The sequence below is a fragment of the Rhagoletis pomonella genome, unplaced genomic scaffold, assembly GCF_013731165.1.
Source record: "Rhagoletis pomonella isolate Grant_MI unplaced genomic scaffold, Rhpom_1.0 Rhpom_scaffold_00004, whole genome shotgun sequence".
NCBI classification, from domain to species: Eukaryota; Metazoa; Arthropoda; class Insecta; order Diptera; family Tephritidae; genus Rhagoletis; species Rhagoletis pomonella.
Window position 1 is genome coordinate 40,296,890 of NW_023458558.1, and position 24,953 is coordinate 40,321,842.

The window sequence follows — 24,953 nt, forward strand, 5'->3', positions numbered from 1 at the left end:
CGCCAGTAAGCTACTAATTTCAACAATTTTTGTGCCAAGAATTTTAATCAGAGTATAGCCATGCGTAAGCTCTTCACGGAAACAAATGTTAAAAATACATTCTTTGAAATAAAGTGTTGGTTTGACGTTATTTATTTCCCCTTCCTACAATAGAGAACTATAAGAAGAAAAAACTTGGAATAAAATAAAACACAGATGTCCCGACGGTACTCCAGAAACCCATTTTTTGTAATGAAATGGTATATATATTCAGTGCCATCAGATCTGCACGTCTCATTCGATTTTCAAAAAGTGAAGTGTCAGGCCTGAAAACATACAATAGAGGTTTATTTTTGTTTAAGAGTTACCACTTGTTAAAAAATTAAATTCAAATTATTTAAAAATTAAATGAATTATTAAAATATGGGTGTCGATCGAAATGCGTATGAAAAAGATTTATTAACTTCATATACGAGGGTTTTCACCATTTCATTTGAATTAAGAGAATGGGTAATTGATAGATACGTAGATATCAGCATATGGAAATCAGACGGAACAGGTTTAAGAAGGTTTTAGCTTGCAAATATTTTGAAGAAGGTTGCCACGTTGTAAAGTTAAATTTAATTGAAACAAAATAATATTTTAGGACATCGTGCTTTAAAGTTTCAGAAATAAGTGAGAAGTAATTAGATATTTCTTTTTAAATACATATGTACATATCTATGTATGTATATGCTGTATATTGTATACAAGAACACAAATTTTCAACTTCAAACTGCATTTACAGTGTAATTATGAAATTTATCAAAAAATAACTTATATTTTCGAATTCTGCGTCCCCAGTTTCACTAAAAAGCAAATTTTTATTTAAATTCGTCCATAATTCTATTTTTGTCCGCATTTTATTTGGAAGGGAAGCAATGTGTGACGTCAGGATTTATTTGAAATTGACTTTGAATAATACAATACATTAAAAAAAAATTATTTAAAAAATAGCAATGACTAAATGAAAGAGAAAATTCTCCAGAATTGAAAAAAGTTAAAAGAACAGGATTCGAGAATATGATTTTTTTCAAAAATAAATATTGAAAATGTTCAAGGACATTCAGGGATACAATTTTATCCACTGAATTGTGTTAAATAATTTTTTAACTAATCGTATTTTTGTAATCTCAAAGTCCTTTGAAAAATCTCTGACGCTATATATAAAATCTAAACACACACACTGACAAAAAAAATCAACCATGTCGTCTTTGTTTTAAACAAAAACACATATGATTTTGCTCCAGTCAATTACTTTTTTACTTTAAACAGGTTTTTTTTTTTGGAGATTTTTTCGTTTGAACACGATTTTGTTGTGCACTTCACATATACTTTTTCGTAATTAAAAAATCCAATAACAAAAATTTAAAATTACCTATATTTTCTGCCTAATGAGATTTGAACCTAGACACTCTGGGTCGCAAGAAATTATAGCGCACTCAGCTGCTGGCGCAACATTTAATTGTTCTTTCAAATGTATGCTTTGCGAGTGACGTTGTTTGGAAATTTTTGATTGGGCTGAACTCATTCTCTGTACAAAATTTCTAGACAACACCATCCCTTGATCGGTCGAACAAACTTTTCACTAGCTACAGAGTGGCGTTGTTTGAAATTTTATTATTGGGCTGAACTGATTCTTGGTGATAATTTCTAGACAACACCACTGTGTGATCGATCAAACAAAGTTATGTATTCAGTTTGTTTAAAAAATACTTTTTCTGATCAAACATATCGGACCGCTAACTAGGAAACCCCAAAAATGACGCTGTATGAAAATACCATGTTACTCTTTTCTTTGTGCAGTTTTACTATTTTTAGATCATAATTTCGCGAATATACTTAGGACATGTCGTTTTGTAGAATGTCGTAAAGTTTTTAACGGCTAACTGATTGTTTAGAGAGCTTGAAACCACAACCCACTATTTTTTAATGGTGTGAAAGTTCATAATACGACTTTTAAGTTAGTTTGGGAATCCCCTAAATATATAGTTTTATTCGTTTAAGGTTTACTACCTACACCAATACGACAGTATGCAACACCTTCTCCACTCCCTAATTGATTCTTTTGTGTGTAAATTGACTGTAGCGCGATGTTACATCATTTATTATTAAGCAATATCGTTAAGAAATTATCTGGGAACCCAACTAAATATTGCTTTAAAGAGAAATTAACATAACTCGAGATAAATTGTTTTATCAATATTCGAAAAAATATGGCTTTCCTAAAAATTCGTATTATTACTTATGTACATATAATATATTGGAAACAAAATATTTTAATAAGGTTAAACACTAAATACTTAATTTATACACAGATTATACATATTAAACGACTTTTAATGTTATGTTTCTTTCTAAATTATAGTGCCACCAGATCGTCCTGTGATTTATGGTCCCAACAGGCATGACAAAGCCAGCAATGTGGAGTCGTTTAACGAAGGCACTGATATTGTATTGGCTTGTGAGGTGACAGGCGGTAAGCATACATATTTTATTCGGTATCATATTTATGCACTTATTTTAGCTATAAACATTTTGTATGGGGTATGCGAAGGAGGTGTGTTGACTAACCCCAGAGGAGTTAAGGGTCACCTCAGAAAAATATTTGTCTTTGGTGCGATGAGTCCGACTTATTCGATTTAACGCCCCACTGAAATCAGTATTGTCTCTTGACCAGTAGGTGTGGCTGCAAGCAGGTGTATTATTAGATTATTAGATAACAGTCAGAATGACAGTGGCACCAGATACAGATATGTATGTGTGTATGTAAGGGCAGGCCGAATTTTTTTACTATATGTGTATAGCATAGGAGGATTCTATGGAAATTTGGAAATTAAAGAAGTTTGCCAATTGCGAAAATAGGTTTCGAAAAAAATATAAGTACAGAAATGGATTCCTCATACCAAAAAACACCTTACAGCACTTCTTTACTGCACTGCAGCAAAATGCTTAGAAACCAATTTTTGTAAGTTGGCAACCTGCACTTTAATTTCACACTTATAGGTTAGGTTAGGTGGCAGCCCCGTGTAACCGGGGCTCACTTAGACAATTAGGAAATTATCCTTTGGGATACCACATTCTGAACGGCACCCAATACTTAGTCGATGAAACGCCGTGAGCCGATTATTTATTTACGAATTCGGCTAATCTCAACGCCCCAAAGCTCTTTGGGGATAATTAGGACGTGAGAGCCTACTTCAACCGTAGCTTCGCATAAACTGGGCTAGGGAGTTTTGAGGTGATTCCACCTCCTCATCTTCCAGGCGACTGCGACATACCAGATCCGGTAGTACCATCAGCTTTACTACCTGGCCAATTCGTCAGCCACACAATTCCCTCAATGATGCTGGACAAATAAGCCTAATACGGGAGTATTCCGACGCGACCGAAAGAGAGAGCAGACATACCTTAACCAAATTAGAGCGCAACTCCAATGTATTCAAGGCCCTGATAGCCACTTGGCTATCAGATAAATGCTCACTTCGCTAACTGTCATACCACTCGGAAGCAGTGAATCCACCGCCGCCTTTATAGCAGCCACTTCCGCCTGGAATGCACTGCTGAAGTCCGAAAGCCTGAACTTAGTACTGATGAAAAGCTCTCGGCAGAAGACCTCACCACCAACCCTGCCATCTAGTTCCGACCCATTCGTGAAGAAGTTCATTGCACCCCCTCCAGAAGTTCCGCTCGGCCCAATCCCCCCTTGAGGGAATTACCCATATCTTACCAAGTCCGTTGCGAATCAATAAGCTACAAGTTAAGTTGTAAAACACAGATCAATTTCGTTAGCAAGATTTGTAAAGGGTTGTAATTGCTTTAGCGAGTATTGTAAAGTATTTGTTGTACAATAAAGTTAAGTGTACTGTTTGGTCACCTTGAGTGTTTATTTAACAATGCAGCGATACGAGGTCAAAGGATTTTGGAAAATCCATCAAATATTTAAGGATAATTGTAACAATATTTTGAATGTTATTAGGCGCGCCGGCTATTCATTTAGATATTTTTGGCATTACAAATAAGCGATAGCGATTTTCCGAACCCCATTGCTGGTGTCTCTTTTTTGACAGCCAGTCTGCTCTAATGCGATTGAAAATTGCTGCATACTTTCAGAAGTGATCAACACTGAGTACATCGTGATTTGTGATAAATATTTGGAATTTTTTTTTTCAGACAAAATTTGTGTTATTTTTTATGAAAATATGGTTAACCAAAACCACTTAAGTCAAACTTACAAATTCCATACATTACTCCAAACAATTTTTTGAAAAATTTAACAAATTTTCATAAAAAATTTGAACATTTTGATTGAATTTGTTAAAGATTTTTCTGTATGCTTATGAAATTTGCGGTGATTTTTAATATTTTTTTTTTTGTTGAGTCTTTTGCGTTTTTTTTTCATATAGCAAATACAATTTATAAAAATTAGCGTTGATTTTAAAATTTGTTTATTCTACAAGAAATTCGCGTTTATATGGTAATAATTGTATAAAGCCGCGAGCTAGAAGAAAATGTTAAATTTGAACGCAAATTACTATGCACTCACTTCTAATCGCCCGTGTATATGCTTACCTCTACTAGGAGGAATGTTTGACCATTTTGTATTTCATCTACGAGTGCAAGGATGAGGCACACATCCCACTAGCCGCGGTTATATCAAAGTATCAGTATAGATGAAACCCAAGAGATCTGGTAGTTAAGTATGGTGGAAGAGGGCGATCGCAAGTGCTTCAGTCGCACAATGATTAGTATGAAATATTACTCGAAGGCTGTTTGTGTGACTTTCTAAATAACAGCCGCCTCGCTGATGTAAATAAAACTATAGGATCAATGTTGCATAGATAAATTAAATTTAAAGTAAATTAAATGGCTCATAGCAATGTCTTTAGAGGAATATAAAACTTACTCTGTCACAAATTCACTCCCCCAAACATAATCCACATGTTGCTTAATGGTACCGGAAACTATCTCTAATCTAAGTAGTCTTTAATCTTGAATGTATTATGAAATATTTCTGGAAACCAAACTGATTTAATTTTCTTTGCTCTCTTTCATTTCCGGTATAAATAAAAACACCATCGATCGTTATTTGATTTGGCAATGCTACCATCACAACCACTTTTGCCACTGCCACTACTCCAATGCTAAAAACTTTTGCTCAACATCACCTACCACACTACCAATGTGACCGCAATGCGTACATGTGTGTTCGTTATATGCCACTGTAACGAACCCTTTTGCCATATTTTCCAACATCTTCACGGCAAAATACCCATTTTGCGCTTTGTTTATTTTTTGGTAAATCAACGAAAAAAACGAAACAAAACGGATGACTGCAATGGACCATCAACGAAATCAACAACAACAACGGCAACAAAAATAAACATGTAACTAACTAATGGCCGCCGCACTCAACTGTGCAACTTAACTGACAATGATGAACTGGCAAAAATATTTTTCAATACCATTTCTTTTTATTTTTGTATTTTTTTTTTTTTGTTTTGTGCTACTGCTTTTATTTTCTCTCATTCATTTATTCATTGGTTCCTTCTTTCTGAGGGAACTTGCTACATTTTTCGTAATTTTTCACTACTCTTTTCTTTTTTTTTTAATTTTGCTATGCGCTTTTGTTTTCCTTCAACTCTTCTCTATTATTACTTTTTTATATTTTTTACTTTATTTGTTTTTACTTGGCGTAACTGGAACAATGCTGCCACTGATGTTGCCATTGTTCTGGTTGCTATTACTGCTACTGTGTAACTGCGGTTGTTGCCACCGTCGCTGTCATGGCCACTGCTACAAAAACCAACACCAACAAAACCAAAACTAAAAAAAAACGTTGCTGCTGTTCATCTTCAACTACTGCTATTGCGGTCTTCATTTATGTACTCGCTCGCGTGTGTATGCTCATGTTTGTTCAACAACAACAAAAACACAAACAGGACGTCCACGTCCAAATGTAACATGGTATTTAGATAATACGGTGATTGATGAATCATTCGAGCATCGCCCGGACGGCAAGACTGTTAACCACTTGTCATATCCAAATATTGGACGACAACATTTGAATGCGAGATTAGTTTGTGTGGCAAGCAATACGAATCTAACGCCACCGAATAACAAAGTGGTCATACTCGATGTCAATTGTAAGTACATAAGCAATATGGCGAAATTACATCTATATATGTATGTATATAAATATTTATACATGTGCATTTTGTATTGCAAATATATCTATTAGATTAAGATTTATTTTTATATTCGGAGATATGTAATAGCTAATATTGCAATATTTAGATACATTCGTGCATTTGATATCTACATTTCGTTCCAACAAAACATATTATTTAGTAGTAAACATCTTAAATTTTATTTCTTAATTTTCTTTCAAATATTTACTAGGATATAGCTCGTCTGTGTCTGAACCAGAAAATGTGTCTGTATTCTCTGAAGTGATTAGAGAACAGTTATTAATTCAGGGTGTCCTGAACTACCCGTCCATCTCTTCCCAAATAGAGTGAAATATTTGTTTTTTTTTTTTTTGGAAAACGCACAAATATTAACTACCATGTCGGGTATGGTCTATTTTTTTTTTGTATTACTGACTTCCGGTTTTGACTGGAAGTGGATAAATAGACCTGAAGTAAATATTTTTAAGTGGAGTCCGTAGAATCCGATTCTGTCGTAAAACATGTATTTCCTATCTAAAAAAATGGACTTCCGGTCAATTTTACCCAATTTCGGAAAAATGGAAGTTGTTAATACGACTAAAAGATAGAGCATCCCCTACTTGGTATCCCGTATTCTTACGTTTTCCCATAAAAACATTTTTCTCCATTTTAGAAGGGGTGGACGGATGATCTAGGACACCCTTGATATATACAACTCCATATGTACTTATTTATATAAAACAAAATTTAAAATTTAAAAGTTTTGAATTAGTAATTCGGAATCTTTAACACACACGGTGTATTATTTCCATAGCTTTTATTAGCGATAACAAAAAAATTTACTCCGCTCCAACTTACGTCTAAATTATTTCAGAAGTTACTTCTTTCCATTTAAGTAATAAACGTTCTAAATAAAAAATAGATCGGACCATAAATACAGACTTTCCAAATATTTCGACAGAAGCGCAGTTCATGCCTACAAATCTGAAACCTATTTTTGGCCGACTTCCCAGTCCAGTGTGCGCTCGAGTAGCGGATTGCTCAGTCCGACTGAGCAGTCTTGGTGTGCATAAGCTCAATGGGTCAGTGGCTTTAACATATCGCTTATACATATGTACATACATACTTACAGTCGTTGTGCCAAAAATTTAAAACAAATACACTATGTTTTACTTATTGCCGAACGTTTAGCATGAGCAACCAAAATTTGTGTATGCCTGTAACTAAAGTTTCTATATCGGTTTCAAAATTTCCTTATATGCAAACACAGACAAGCATAAGTTTATACAATGTATGCACAAAAGCCATTAAGTCAATGTTGAAACTGATCACAGGCTTTTTTGTGGTGCTATCATAACTGTCTAACAGTTGTCAAATATGCTTAGTAATTTTCTTCTACCTCTTTATGTTCCATCTTCCTTACATGCTAGTTGTTTTTTTATACTGTTGGACTTCAATAACTAGTCCTGCATACATACATACATATATACGAGTAGGTATGCATTCAGTTTTCATGGTGCAGACTCAATTAATGTCTGATAGAAGATTTTGTTTTAGGCAACATCAGCTGCTCAGTTTTTAGACTTGGCTTTTTGTTGTTTTAGTAAATGAACCACAAAAAGCATAAATAAATCACTTTTCAGCAAACGAGCAAACAGTAGATACAAAAAGAAATTTTCATTAATTTTCAGTGTGCTTGTTGGTCGTTTAGTTGTTTGAAGCAAAAACGAATTACTTTTCCATCTGAAAGTTTAGGTTGATTTTGCTAAGGCAAAATTGTCTGGCGATTATCATATATCTACACATATCTTCTAATTGGAATGCTAAGTAACATTTTCTTATATTTATGGTACATATAAAAATATTTTAAACTTCAAAATTTACTGACTTGAACCGAATTTGTGTTTAAAGGGTAGCCTACATGAGAAAACGGCTCTTAATCTAAGTTTTATTTCTTTTATAATAACGCACTAATTTACCTACAATCGTAATATATATATTTATATACACTTATTTTATTTTACAGTGAAGCCGGTCGCTGTTCACATTATGACGAAGGATCGGCCCATTTCTGCTGACCGTACATATGACGTCGAATGCAAGTCCTCTGGTTCCAAGCCGCCTGCGGTCATCACGTGGTGGCGCAACAACAAACAGTTGAAAAAATTTACAAAAAATGTAAGTGAAACAGTAGTAGAAACTATGTTGAAAGAACCACTCAAGCCTAGTTTAAAAAAAAAAAATTAAATTATTTTTATCGCTATGCACAAAGTGTTTCTGTGCTCAACAATGATTGGTTAAAAAGAAAAAACTATCTTACATTTTTACCGGCATATGCTATTGTGTGTGTGTGTGAAATATGGACTTGATATTTCATATGTCGACAGATATGTGTGTATTGTATAATCTTAATATGGCATTTCCAGCTTGTTTAAATTTGAAGGCCAATTATAAGTACAACAGTGCGTATGTGTTATCCGAGCTTGTTTTAAACCTGCACTTGTGCACAAGTTTCTATATGAGCGGTGTTCCATCCAGACCTTTGTTTTTTTAAATTTATATAAAGCAGTTAAAACCAAACTGCATATCGGAATTTTTGTTAACCGAAAAAAGACTTTTTAACATAAACTTTTTAAAAATATTTTCATAAAAATGTTGTCCGTGACCACGCTGTAGGTGGTTCATTCGGACGGTCCACTTTTCAATTACTCTTTCCAGCAATGCGCGAACTACGCGAGTAATGTTCACTTCCAAGAAATAGTTTTTTATTTAATTATTTTATTCAATAAAAATATAAGCAGTAAGCGGCATAAAAACTCACCTTCTCAATTTGCATTTCGACTGCTGAGTGGAAGATCGACCTATCTCGGCAGCCAGTTCGAAAACGCTCTATCTAAAAAAAAAAACTTTTCAAAAACGTCCTATTTCAGAATTTGATTGAAGAACGCCCTGTTTCAGAATTCGTTTAAAAAATGCCCTACCTCAGCTGCCGATTCAAAAACGCCCTATATCAGCATATTTTCAATACATTTTGAAGTGAAATAGGGTATTTTTCAATTGAATTCTAAAACAGGGCGTTCTTCAACCAAATTCTGAGATAGAGTGTTTGTCAATAAAATTCTGAAATAGGGCGTTATTGAAAAGTTTTTTGATGTGTTTTCAAACTGACTGCCAGATAGGTCGATCTTTCACTCAGCGGGCGAATTACAGTATTTTTTATTATACCTTTGTAAACCTAGTGACCGTTATTTAAAGTATGGGGAATGTATGGATTTGTTGTAGGAATCCATTGGATGGATGCAATTTTATTTAAGTAAAATAAATTTCACTGCCACTGTTTATTTAGTTTAAGAAAAAACTCCCTAACATAGTATGTACATACATAGGTGTTCAACAACTTGGCATTCACTAAATAATTTTCATGAAACTTTTTTATCTTTTCCACTCCAATCGCTCTTCGGCGAAACAATATGCCGCGCAAAAATTGTGACCTAACTAATTTAATACTGGCAACAACAGTTTAATGAACCCGACAATCAATCTTTAAGTATATTGACATTCACGCCCACGCGCGAGGACGATGGTAAATATTTGACGTGTCGCGCCGAAAATCAGTTCATCGACGGCAGCACCATAGAGGACAAATGGCGAATGGTTGTATATTGTAAGTAATGAAATTAAGTATTTACTTATATGTTAGCATTTATATTGTATGTATATGTATAAGAGGAAGTGTATATAAACAAATAAATTTCGTAAACTTAAATTCTATTATGCAAGCAAAGAGTGAGCGGCTAATTGTGGTGAAATTGCAAACTAATAACAAACCCGATGTTATTGTGCCTTGTGGCAGTATAATCAATAACCGCAAAATTACAAACAAACAAATATGAACGAAACATAAGGGCATGCATTTAAATTCGTATATGTATGTAAAAGTATACGTACATATGTACATATTGCATATTAAATACAAAAAGGGCACAACTCCAAGTATTTCAAAATCAACTTGTAAAAGTTTAAAATTATTTTACTAATATCTTCTACATCACTTTTTCAGTTTCCTATGAATACCCTTAAGTCTCTATCCAAATGGCGTGCATTGATAGTCCAAATAAAGTCAATACTAAAATTACTTGCAGCATTTTGACACAATTCCCCATTGAATATCTGTCAAAAAAGCTGCAACCAACTTCGAAATAAACTTTATTTCGATTATAAATATGCCCACGGTGGCCATATTTAAGCAGCAGCATTTTAAATGAAATATTTACGAATGAGTAGATATTATTTGATTGCAAAAGTTATTATTTTTGAAAACAAAAGAAGAACAAAGAGTCGCTTCTCTCTTTTTGCAATGTCAAACGGAATATCACAAAATGGCATAAGTGCCAAAGCGCTAATTGTTTCCTTGATCCCAAGAGTTACTTCGTTTTGTCTTTCTTCCTCTCCGAGGCAATAACAGTCGGCAGCCTCAGTGCAACCGCAGAGTGGACGCTGAAAACCGAGACGATCGTAAAGCTAGTTCCGAAAGGCGCTAATTAAGATTTGGTGCCGCCGAATGGATGCGAGATGCTTTGGTTTTATAATATTCTTTGTGCTTAGGCAAGTATAACTTAAAGAAATGGATTCCTCAGATGAAGAATATTTCGAATCAAGGTCTGTAATGAAATTTTTTTTTTTAAAAGGACGAGTTTGGAATGCCATCAATAAATGTCGAATCGAAATGAATTCGAGGATTTGTTTGATCCAAAAGAGCAGGACAGGACAAAAAAATGTCACTAATCGAAAAACAATATCCGTAATCTTGCTCAAAATGGCCACTGCAAAAACTGTTAAAAACTTTACTTTCGACACACAGCATTAAAGATTATTTCTCACATTCTCCCTGAGCGTAGAAATTTGGCTTTTAGCGTCTACTCACGGATGGTTTCAGTAATCTCGAGGACATTTACTAGCCTTCAAAGCGTTTTATAAATTTCCGTAGTCGTCATAAAAAATATGTGGTTGGTCTCTTTCGCGTATATTTTCTTTTTAATGAAACTATCTTGTTCCAAACTCAATGCACAATCTGATCTGTGGGCAAAAATTGTTCTAATGTTTATGAATGCGCTTCAAAATATTTAAATTCCTGATTTTCAAATTTTTAACAAAATCTTTCAACTCCTGAAATGTATCTTGTCTACGAATTTCTGTTCAATAAGAAAACTCATACAGTCCGTTATTATATATTTGGTTCTCCTGAAATTTTCTGATTTTCGAGTTGTGTCTATTCTCTATTTAGTCTACTCTACATATATACTATTAAATGCTGTGCGCCAAACTGGTACGGACAAATGGAAATGCTGGTGGAAATTTGTGGAAAGAAATGGCTACGCTTGTATGCATGCATAACTTCTTTGCAATGGAGCTAATTCAAATCGGGACTTATATACATTAGGATAGTCCAAAAATGCATGTAAAAAATTTTAGGGCGAATTTTACTGCTCTCACCCCTAGTATTCTTCTATATTGAAAAAATATACCCCTGTTTTATGACCTCTAAGCCCAAAGCGTTGAAAATTATATTAAAAAAAATTAAAAATTTGATGGTAATTGACCAAGTTCACAATACAAAATGGTTACATTAATAATTGCATATTATAATTGGTGATATCCTAAATAGAAAAAAACTGTTCTCATTGGATTTTCAAGAATTCCATGCCATTTTTACGAAAAATTTTATTTTCCCTATATTAAATACGTGTTCAGCCTAGAGCGGTCTCTAACTATTTTTTATTTAAAAAACACAAAAATACATATATTTTCAGCATTGAGAAATCCAAGAGGATTAAAGCAATAAAATTCTGACTCTACCTTTTTTTGGTTCACCCTAACGTATACACTTAGTACGCATAATTTGACTTGCCTACGCATTCGCACGTACATACATGCGTACACACAATTATATACAAACAAATGGTGTATTCTAGACACAAATATACAAAAACCACAAAAACACAAATACCGAATACTAAAAGGCCAGTGTTCGAAATGTCCTTTGACACTTACATTCAATTTAATTCAATTGCTGAACTCCGTAAATGCTTGGATGGCATTTGCTGTTGCTTGCCGTGCTTTTGTTAATTCCCCTTGGCTTTTGTTGTTATTATTATTTTCCTTTTTGCCGGTATAGGTTGTGATTAGAAATAAAATTGGCCAAGTTTGTAATAAAAATAAATAGCCCATTTGCATTGCTCGGATGTTGGCAAGCTGCCCACATTGAATGGTGGGGATGTATGTAAAATGCGAAAGAGAAAAAGCATATTTTGCTATGCTGACCTTAGCTACTAAGGGTGTTGCGTGGAAATTTATTAAAGGCATACATAAATATTCATTCAATGAACTTGTGGGTAGGGCTGCAAGCTTTTTTGGTCATAAAGTATTTAGTTTCTCTCTCTCTCTCTCTCTCTCTCTTTCTCTACCACCAAATTAATTATATACATACATACATGTAGAAGAGTAACGTTTACCATTGTCGGCCGTTGATGCTTTCATCAACCAAGCTTACCGCAAAAAAACAGCGGTAAAACTCGGTGAAATGGGCAGACCATCTATTTTTATTATATTTCACTACAGACTATTCCACTCATTGCCTAACCGCTGACAATTTACTTTAATATCACCTCAGTTGAGGCAAACCTAATTTTCTTTGCAAAGTATTTATGTAAAATGTTGCATGTATGAATGTGAGTATGTACTTCCATACATATGAACACAAGGGCATACTAGTACGTACAGTTGTAGCAATAATTATGCACTGCGCTATTTTGCCTCTGAGCTTTGTATACCCTTAAGCAGCAGTTTCACTTTGGTTTAATTGTCAACTGTGATGTTACGCTTTCAACGTTTCAGTTGCTGTACCGTAATATATGCATATATTTCCTGCAAAAAGCGCGACTATTTCATGCATGCATGTAAACAGTACTCCCCTGCAGTGAAAAATTTTCAATTGTTAGAAATAACCAGCTTGTACCTTCTTTTCGAGGTTTCGATAAATATCTCACAATTAATAAGCAATGAAAACACCAACTTAAAGTGAGTTGTAAAGTTGGCAGTTTTTTTCTTTAAACAATCCATTTATATATGCTCATGCAAAAATTACTTTGAATATCTACACATTTTTTCTGCACTGCACGTTAAAACACGAGCAATGATCGGGTAACAATAAGTTGGTGTAGAGACCAGAGTTGCTCCTCTAATGTATTACAGAGTAGCATATTGTAAGTATTATCCAAATTGGCACAAATGGGCCACATGACCCAACAATTTTTGCTGGGTTAATTAGTTTTTGTAAACCGTCGAAAAAATATTTTTTGTCTTTCGCCTCAAATTGAGCCAGAATTGCCTCCTTGACCACATCGTCGTCTTTCTTCTTAACACTTTTTTTTTAATTTGAAAACATATAAAAGTCACTGGGAGGTGGGTGAGCCAACGATTCGAAGGCATGCGTGGGCAAAGCAGCCATTGCAACTCTACTCTTGTGAACCGGTGCGTTGTCTTGCAAGAGTAACACACCCTTGGAAAATTTTCCTCGTGGGTTTTCCTTGCTGGCCTCCTTTCCTTTTTCTGATTTGGTTGCGTAGTATACTCCGGTTATGGTGATACCCTTTTCTTTATAATCGATGAGCAATACAAGTTTTAAACTTTTTCAACGATGTCAGTTGTGGTTACCTCGACGGGCCATCCTAAGCGGTGGTGGTCTTCAATCGACCCCGACCGTGTTTAAATAGCCCATGCTATTTATAAATCACTGATTTACCAGTACACTTTTTACCACAGACGGTTTCGAGTAAGGAATTTTATCTCGGCACGGTGTTCGATTTTCTCCATACATAGTTTCAGTTTACTTGCGGGCTGACATGTTTAATAGGCGACATTTCGTAAACTTATTACGTGATTTATTGGCTATAACGAAGCAATCACAAATATGTTTAGATATTCCTGTATGGCGCTGTGCTAGCCGAAACTAAGCGGAAATGCAATATGAAGCCTAGTCCTTCTCCAACTGACACTTAAAACCAGCTTAGAGAAGTCATAACAGATGCCGCGGTTATTAAGACTCACCAAATTTATAAACATCTTAAAACCTATGCTCCGTAGGAGACGAATGACGAGCAGTCTTGAAGTTCATATCCTAATATTTCAAAGTACTTGGAATTTTTTTCCTTTTTAGTTGTTGTTTTGTGACCGGGTTGGTGTATGATGTATTTTGAACGATTTTCCATCATCTCTTGACAAATTTTCGCTGAGAACGAAAAACTATACTGAAAATGACAAATCGCGGAAACTGGTTTGTCTCTAAAGCATATTTGACGAGAGTTGACGGAAATTCGTTTCAAAGTATATCCTTGGAATGAATTTATATTATGTCCTCAGTTTATGCAGACGTAGGACACATTCTAACCCGCAAGGAACGTCATGACAGGGTTGGATGTCCTCTGCAAAGATAGTTTTCTACCAAAAGGGTGCATATGAAAGAAAGAGATTTCAGCCCCATAAGCGTCACCTCATTTCTTCTAAAGACTCTACAAAGCCTCATAGATGAAAACATACGACGAAATCTAAAAAATTATAGCCTCTGCGAACCAACATGCCTGCCGTAAGGGAAAATCCTTGGAAACTGCGCTCCAATAAAGTCATACCTATCAACGATTGAAAAAGTATTAGCCATCAAAAAATAGACGGACGTGTTTGTCGATATCGGAAAAGATTTTAAAAATGTCCAAGCCTGAATCAATTGATTAGTCCCGCCTCCTAAAGGGTATGAAAATGTTGTAGGTGGAATTTATAAAGCTCCTTTTCGGAAACAACACTATTTTATCGGAACTGTGAGTTACATCCATAACTAAATATGTTATCTGTCTCCCCTACTCTGGAATAAAAAAGTCAACGCCCATGTCATGTAGTTCATACCAAAGTAATTGTTTATCCTGCCATGATACCGGCATCATTTCTGAAGAAGTACGGTCCGATTACTGCAGTTTAGATGAAAATTGGCCTTATCGCTCATTACGATTTTTTTTTATCAACATCACCGCTTGGATCACTTTTACTCGTTGTTCAACTGAATATAGTTCCATGACTAAGTTTTTCAAAGCCTGTAGTACCAATTGCCCGATAAACTCACCAACATTTGAAAAGCCACGCTGATAAAGTCCAGGTAATTTGTTAACGTTGAGCTTTAAGCTTTCGCACAACACGCTCGGTAAGACTATGTACTGCTAAAGGGTCTATTCTATAATTTTTAGCTCAGGATCGATTTTCGTGGAAAATGCCAAAGCATTTTGAAATTCCAATAAGAATGCATGCTTTCGTCATTAAATAATATTTGGTTTTGCATGCTCGAACTTTTCGCCGCGATATATGAACAGCTCAGCTCAGGAAGTTAACTTGTAATCTCCTACTATGCTATTTTTGTGAACTATTATTAAGTGGAAAATAAGTACAGTCTCGTATATTATTTTACTTTTTGATTTCAGTATATGTATCATTTCATAGTACAATATTAATAAAGCCACGATTGCCTGTTCATTGAACCAATTTTTTTCTTTCTTTATAGATCAGCCAACAGCTCATCTCAAAATGGGTTCTTCATTGAATCCAGATGACATAAAGGAAGGCGATGACGTTTACTTTGAATGCGTCATACAATCAAATCCAAAGCCATACAAAATGTCGTGGTTTCATAACGTAAGTACCAAAAAGTAAAATATGCAAACGAAAAAGCTCAGAACATTTACACGAATGTAAGAAAAGTTACAAAAAGGAGTTGTATCTCCTTTTTTAACAAGTTAAAATACATACATTAAACCATTAAAGCACTTAAGTGAAATGTGTAACACAAATGGTTGTAAGTATGTACGCATCGCACAAAAACTCTACAGCAAAAAAATTGCCAGCCGTGAAGCAAATACACAAAAAATATGTATGCAAGGATTTACAATTCATTGCATACCTAGATCCTTTTATATATGGATCTATACATAAGTACTTATGTACGACTTAAAAAAAAATATGTTTGTATATAGCATGCACATATTTACATATACAAGTACAAATTTTAATGTGCAGCGACATTTATGTCCATATGTATGTAAGTTAGGGTGGTCCTAATGTGCATGCGTGGAGAAAAGGTATACAAAGTTAAGCTTAGGATTTTTGTAAATGGAAAAATATATCTTTTTTATTAAAAAAATTACATTTAGAACCGTCTGAAAGCCCATGGAGTTTTCTATGTATTTTATATAGGGCGGGAACACCTTTTCCTAGAAATGATATTGAGTTCTTGAAAACAATATTTTTCGATCGGAAAACTCTGTTTATCTTTGAGAAGCTTCCAATTATAGTGCCCAATTGTTAATTTAACGATTCTTCAATACTAACTGTTTTTTAAACGTCCTTTAAAATCCCCAAAATATGCAATGGATGGAACCATAAAAATCGCTAGTATTAAATAATCTCTAGTATTAATAACGGTAAAGAAAATTAATTGAGTCTCCTGAAGAGAAAGAAAGTTTTGCGATCGAAAAGTATTGATTTTCAAGACTTCTATACTATTTGTACGAACAAAGAGTTTTTCTCCCTTAAAAAATACATGGAAAACTTCATGGGATTCCAGGCAGTCCTAATTAAAGCTTAGTATCCAGCTCTTAAGAAAAGCAAAAACTCCATATAAAATGACGTACAAGAAATGGCTAAGAAATTTTCTTGAGTCAAATTTCCTTAAGGCAGTACGCAGTTCTTCAGAAATTTAGTACGCTTTCTACTACGGTTTTCTAAAGTTTTTTGTGAAAAAAGAGCACAAGGCAACCCAGGTTTGCAACAGAAATATATGCCCGTTCCATTATTTCTTGAGGAAAGAGTGAGGCAACAGGCTGTGAGGTATAAAAAATGTCAAAATTCCTTGGACACACACGCGAAATAATGGCAATTTTTTCTTGACCGTTTTCTTAAGAGCTGGATACTAAGCTTAACATTGTTTTGCTTTACACTTGTGCACAAGGGTATTATAACTTCGTTCACATAAAGGTTCTTTGTAGCAGCAAGTAAACAGCCGTAAAAATTTATATTCCCAATGATTTTTAGGTGGAAAATAAAAGTACTAAACAATTTTGGAAAATAGGCGTAGCCACGGTCACTTATGATTACATGCGTTTAACTATCATCGTAAACGCTACACTAATTTTTGCCCAACATGGTACAGTTGTTGGTCTTGAGAAAACATACCAAATGGCTGAAAATTTTTCAATTCGGATAATAACCACGCCCACATAACATATAACGGTAATTTAGGGAAATACGAAATCTTCGACAAATCAATAAATACTGAAGCTAATTTATAATTTATTCAAAAATGATGTTTGCAATAACACTTCAGAAAAAAATTCGTTTGCATAAACATTTTAGAAAATGGGCATGGCACCGCCCACTTATGACCACATATGTGTATCTCGGTAACCGTTTGATCGATTTATACCAAATTCGGTACAGTTATTGTACTTGCCATATAGAAGCAAAATGTTGAAAATTTTTGAATTCGGACTAAAATTACGCCTACTTTTAATATAACGGTAAATTTTAGAAACATAGATTAGATTAAGGATGCATATCTACTCAAAGTTGATCTCACAACAATACTTTAAAAATAAATAACATTATTATGGAATTTTATAAAATGGGCGTAGAACCGCCCAGTTATAACTGTATAAGGTTATCCCATTAAGACTAAATGAAAATACTATCGACATCGTTAGAAATAGGGCAAAAACCACTCTGCTTATCATGTAACTGTAGTTTTCAGAAAGGTTGAAAACTATATTTAATACTTTCGCCGGCTACTTATTTAATTTTCGGCTTCACCCGAACTTAGGCTTTTTAATGTGTTTTCATTTAGAAAAATGCTTGGGGTGAGAGCTGACCATTTTAAACTTTTTTATTACCACCCTAGTGTATGTACATATATACATGCATTGATAGGTGTGCACAGGATTCCAGTAGACAGCTTTTTAATGCAAACGCACACTTGCTAGACGCTTTAATAAAAGTCTTCACTGTTTTCTTTTTTCAGTTCTTTTGAATAGATATGTATGTACATTGCACATATTTACATATGTATACACGATTTCGTGTGGACTTTCCAATATACAAGAAGAAATCTAATAGGCACATTTCTACGTATGTTTTTACTTATGTATATATATATACATACAAACACAGCTGGTACAACATAGGATAAGACATTTAGTGGAAATTATTTTATTTTTTTAGTTTGTCTTTAAATCCAGACTAGGTTCGCCGGTTTGTTGGCCTACCAACCTTTCTGCCTAGCTACTACTACTAAATTTTCATCATTTATACCGACCATGTGGTGTTTGGGAAGTCTGTAGGCTTTACCAAAAAACAACTGGTATAAATCCATTTATTTCTAAACTTCAGGCAGGAGTATGTCTGTACAAGTATTTTTCCATCTAGAATAACATTTTTTGCTACCTACTGCCCAAGCGTTCTTAGGCTTCATCTTGAGTTTACTTTACGTCATTTCCATTCGTTTGTCTGACTTGGAATGGCAAGTGATGTGGTAATCCTTTATTTAACTCGAAATTTTTTTCATAGTGATTCTATGTGCTTGTATCCTTTTTTTTGCCCTTGTACAAAAATGATAACTGCTTTCTTGATTCTGGCAGCAAGTTTGATTAAAACCTAAGAAGGAGATGTAAGTCATAAATATGCAGGCATGTTAAACTACAGCAATATGAAAACATGGCTGAGGCACAATGTATTCTTGTGCACTTGTTTATTTAGTTCTTAGTAGCGAACTACTTGGAATAGTAAGTAGTTTAATGGTAATGACATTCGTAACATCAAATGTTCCCCCTTTAATTATTAAAATTGCTTAACTGTAACTCTTTTTACAGTAGGTAAAAAAGTACGCTCAAATCAATAACTATGAAATCGTTTTATTACCATAACCAGATCCGGAAAGCAGGTGAGATAAGCACTAAAAAGTTGAAAAATTTACTTACAATACGCTGGAAAATAAATTTAAATAGAGTTAATGAAGTTCTTAAGAAATTTTGAACGCTTTGGACTAAGTTTTTTTTTAAGTGTTTTGTGAACAAATAACACAGGGTAACCCACACTTTCGAAAGAAATAGAAAGGTTGTGCGAAAGATTTACGGGTCTTTAATCATTGGCGATGACACATTTCGCAGGCGATGGTACGGTGAGAAATCTACATACATATCTATTAGTTATATAACCCGTTGTAGAGTTACATCCTTTCTTCTACACAAAATTATTTGGCATTTGGTTGACTGCACGTAGAAGCCATTAAACATATCTTTGCAGCTTTTTGAATAATTTTAGGGCCTATAACTTTAAATATTATTTTGCACCGATTTTGAATCTTGCAACATATCGTGTTTTTCCCAAGGGAAACATTAGTATAGTATGGAAAGGACGTAACTCGCATTTTCGCTGCTTTACAGAAGAAGCAAAAACTTATTAAAGTTTCAGAACGCGATGTATTTAGACATTTTTTAAATGCAATTCACTATAAAAAAAACTAAAAAATTTCTTTTATATTTTTTCTAAGGCTGTTTGAGAAAATTATATTTGCAAAAAACGTGAGTAAGCAAAGTTCGCTTCGAAATTAAGCTTTTTAGTATTTTTTTTTCCAGTAGACGCTTACATGCTAAAAAAACATTATTTAAAAAACATCCGTTTTAATTTATAGGCATATGATTTTCCACATAAAAAAGGAACAATACAAAAAAAAACAATATTTAACACGTGAAGACGAGGGGTCTAAAGAGATTCACTTCTTAAGTTGTACTTTTCTTAAACAAGTTTGAATGCAGTTTTCTTTTTTAGATAATCGCATGAAAGAACAAAAACATACCACAAACAAATACAGTGGAAATTTATGGAAAATGTTGCCAAACTAACTAATCCCAATTTAAAGCCTGCAAAGTCGGGATTTATTAATTTACCTACTGAAAAGTTAAACAACAAAATTATTAGATTTAGGGATTTGTCTTGACTTAGTTGCATACTTTGCGTTCCTCAGTTGCTTATCCAATTTTGCAGCATTTTTTCCTTTAATCTCAATGTCGATAGAAACATTTAGCTACACAAGTGCAATCGGCCGGTATTATGTTTCAAAGTGTATGTAATGAGTACAATCATCCATCTTAAGATTTCTGAAAATCTTCTTGTTTTCTCAATTAAATTTACAAGGTCCATAACACATCGGTGACTGAGTGGAAGATCGCCTTATCCCTGCAATCAGTTCAAAACTCCCTATATCATAAATCTTTTCAAGAACGTCCTATTTCAGAATTTGGTTGAAGAACGCCCTATCTTGGAATTTGATTTCAGAACACCTTATTTCAGAGTTGAATTAAAAAATACCTTATCCCAGCTGCCGATTCAAAACGCCCTGTCTCAACATATTTTCAACATATTTTAAGTTGAGATAGGGCTACTGAGATACATAGGTCGATCTTCCACTCAGCCGTCAATATACGTACCTACTTTCATTTACACCCAAGACATATTCCAAAACAAATTCAAAATGTGCTTCTTCATTGGCTCGTCAAAGGTTGGTCAATTTCTGAATGAACTTCTTCTTCTTCAATATTGTGCTGCACAGGCCTCTCCCAGTAGTCTTGTGGGCTTCTGACAAAGCCAAAATCAAAGCATTACGCAGAGAATATTAGCCAAAGGCTACTTATCCTACACGTAGTGCAAAACTAACATGTATGCGGGAAATGTCCTTTCTCTTCCATTCAATGCAATAGTTATAAACAAGTAATTTTAGGCAAAAACACAACCGAATTCAATTTGCATATAAAAATTTAACAAGAAAATGCAAAAAAAAAAAAACAAATTTTTACAAAAAGAAATTGTATATGTATTTCGAACAAATAAAATCGCCATATATTTTGGACATCAAGCGGACATACATATCGCTAGTTGGGGGTAGTACCCTACATTTTCAGTTTACACTAGTAGCTAATGATAGTAATGAAACATTTTTCACTACTACTTTTGATGTTTTGTGGTGAATTGCAAAATATCAGGCTAACTATACAATAGTCATAGCGAAATAAAAAAATGGACCACTAAAATTAAGAATCGAATATTGAAAAAAAAATATTCCTTCAGCCGATTTCAGGTAATGTTAGTGGAGCACAGAAACGTTTCATTAAATTGAAACACTTATCTATGATGATTTCGTTTCTACCAAAAAATGGAAGGTACAATGAAACCGATTCAAAATATGTCGTGTTCCTGTTTCGCTTTCGGTTTTGCAAAGTGTTCCGGTTTCGGTTACGTTCTCGTTCTTTAAAATTTGTTTCTGTTTTTCTCCGGTTTCGGTTTTGGAATACAAAAATTAAGATAAGTTTGACAAAAAAAAACTAATTATTTATTAAATAATAATTTACCTTCCAAGGTTTGTTTTTGGCGAAGCTAAACATTGTGATTAATTTTAATTTATGTAAAGAAATCACCTCTGAATCTTATAACCATTATACAATACAATCTAATAACCATATTCCAATCAATACAATCTAATAATCTCCATCACATTTGCTTAGATCTAAATTCAGAAATTTGTTTATTATATTATTTATTATATAATGGGAGTTGTTGCTGAAAGGTATTTGATATACATACCCTGCAGGAAATGGGACTAGTTTGTAGCTAAATATCAACTAACTAGCAGTCGACTAGTGGTAACTATTTATTAACTATTTCCCTTGGCCGTAACTAACTACTTTTGAAGGGTGATGACCGAAAAATAATGATCCCTGGTTTCCTGTGGATTAGGTGTTAACTAACTTATAGCTAACTACTTTTGGACATAAATATCAATACAATTCTTTTCTCATTTTTATATTTTTTTATTTATTCTATTTAACATTACATATTTGCTTATTTGGTTACATGTTCTTTTGTAGGTGGTCCCACATTTGAATTCCATCAGACATAACATCAAAATAATAATGTAAAATTTCGATCTTTATTTTATATGTCCTGAATTCGAAAAAGAATCTGCGAATTGCAGAAAAAAATGTGTTTTGAAATTATTTTTGTAGGAGGACATTTAAATAGAAACTTGTAATGATAAAAACTCACGATAACGTCTGCATAACTCCTGCACGACCTTACAGCTCATTTAAAGTTAGTTATTTTAATCAATTGATAATTTTTTCTGCAGGGTACATACATATAAGTAAGTGTGATATTCACAGAAATTTTGTTGATATTATAATATAATAAAAATTTTTTGTTTAAATAGTCACATCTTACTCGCAAAAGCAAATAAATGTATTTAAATATATTTGTAGGCCAAACACTTGATTAGCTCTTATCAATAAAATCGAATCTTGCCGTCTTTGCTTTGCTTTGCTAATACAGGAAGGATAATTTCAGAAGTTTCGGTCCACGGAATTACGATTCGCGTCTGACTGAGACAGCACTAACTCAAAATCATCAGACTCGTCATCTGAAGTGAAAGCGGCAGCACTGCTACCGCCTTGAATTGCAGCAAATTTATCAGTGTTGCTATAAATCACGACATATAACAACTAAATATAAGGCTATTCACATACTAGTCAACAAATTTGTTATGCAAGTAATTTTTTGTGAAACATCACAGTTATGGTACCGAGAAAATAAAATTTTGGTTGCTACATCTTGCAGCTGATTTTTTATAAATTTCTGGAAACCGATTGAAACCTGTGCTTGAACAGGTTTCGGTTTCGTTCCTATAAAGGTCAAGTAACGGTTCTGGTTTCGATTTCGGTTTTGGAAACGGTTATAAACGGTTACGGTTTTGGTTTCGGTTTCATTTCTTGAAAAAATGTCGCCTTTTGATTGCTCCTTTCTCTTTTCGTATTCTATTCCAAATTAAAGGCAAGGGGTGAAAAAGTTTTATACTCATTTCTTAATATGTCACACTCTTATACTTATAAGGCAAAAAAGGCATATTCTCTGCTCTGATAAGCTTTCTCATATATGTATTACATCTATGTATATTGCTAGTACATTCAAAGTACATTCTCCAACATCAGAGCGTAGAAATATTGAAAAAATAAATTATTATTTAAAAACAATTCATTTGAAAAATTAACAAAAAATACAATTTTTGTAAATTCATGAAAAAACGCTGCGGCCGCTGGCGATGACAGAGGATAAAAATTACTGCTAGAGAAGGACTTGGCATCAGTTTGCATTTTTAATTGGCGTCAATTAGCATAGAAGAGGATTGAATAGCGTGCTTCATTCCCTGAACCGCCCCTGATATGATATGGCACTTCACTGACGAATTTCCCTTACTTTTCCAAAAGGGTGGCCGCCTTATATAAGTAGGAATTTAAAATGTACATTAGGTATTAGATATACTTTTGAGGCGCTTTACAAAGTAAGTGACGTAGAATGTAGAGCAGTCGCTCGGAGTAGTTCGGCGCTTGGAGATAACTTCGGCGGCACGTTATTTTGCAACTGACAGCGTAATGCATCGTCGGAGGTGTCCATTTTGCGCTTTACTAGTAGATTACATTGATTATGATGACAATTTTTGTACTAAAACTGAAAGAAAGCATGGATGACCTTGTATGGTGCTTACCTATTTTTCCAGTGTTTACTTCTACAACCACACAAATTTTCATAGGCTGTCTTTCTTTGAAGTATTACGTACTGAGCCCTAACCGCCAAAATAATGTAGGCATGAACCTAATGTACATGCACCGTATCAAATTTCGGCTCGAGAAATTTTATGAGCAATAATTTTTGAAAGTTGAATGAACAAATTTTTATTGCAGCTTATATGCAGTAACTATTTAAACTTTGTACTATTTGATTTTATTGCGAACTTATTCACTACCACTAAATAAGTTATAGTGAAAAAGAATAGCAATATCACTAAAGTTTTTAGAAGTAGTAAAGAAGTTAGTGTACTCAAAACTTAGTGCACTAACCCCAACTCTGAACCTAGTGGAAAGCTAAGGTTTTCCCCTCTATAATTTTATACATTTTGACACTGCACATATGCAGTGTTGGTCACTTTTTACTAAATTTTCTTCCACTACTTTATTTAAGGGCATCTACGCATGTACATAAATGTTAAACATACTACTGTATACAAATATGTACATGTGTGTATCTGTCAACATATCCGGCCAGAGAAATCGCATGTGTATATCTTCTTCATAATTATTTTACAAATAGCATGACCTCTCCTATGATTTCCCCCTTCTTGAAAGTTCAGATCATCCTGATTATCATCATTTTCTTGCATTTCGTCATCAGCTACAAGCTATACACTCGTAAATATGTGTGCTTCCTTCAGTAATGTTCTTAAAATCAAAGAGCGTTATGATCCCTTTCATCAACACTAGTATGCCATCAGTGCACACAAACACTCGAACACATACGTACATATTCACATACGCTCAGCCATTTTCCTTGGTCATGTCCTGACGTCTTCTCGGCTATGCTCTTCGGTCGTCACTATCACACGCGTGTCAGTCTCACTGGCACTGATGCGTTTATTTCACCATTTGTTACACGTTATTTCACGCGGATTTAAAAATATACAATAAATATTCTTTTTGCACTTTTTCTCATTTTCCTTGCATTTTCTTTCTTCTCGGTTCTATTACGCAACGATGCACTTGCAATTTACCACTTCGCCATACTGCTACAACAACTATA

At 34.0% G+C, this 24,953-nt stretch overlaps 1 protein-coding gene across 1 annotated transcript in view; it reads left to right on the forward strand.

The window, feature by feature from the left end:
* Nucleotides 1-24,953, forward strand: part of LOC118738218 — a 287,103-nt gene that overhangs the window by 205,554 nt on the left and 56,596 nt on the right. The window contains exons 7-11 of the mRNA XM_036469141.1: nucleotides 2,387-2,497; nucleotides 5,961-6,164; nucleotides 8,215-8,366; nucleotides 9,708-9,852; nucleotides 15,790-15,920. Coding sequence (XP_036325034.1) covers nucleotides 2,387-2,497; nucleotides 5,961-6,164; nucleotides 8,215-8,366; nucleotides 9,708-9,852; nucleotides 15,790-15,920 — 743 coding nt within the window. The remainder of the gene's footprint in view (nucleotides 1-2,386; nucleotides 2,498-5,960; nucleotides 6,165-8,214; nucleotides 8,367-9,707; nucleotides 9,853-15,789; nucleotides 15,921-24,953) is intronic.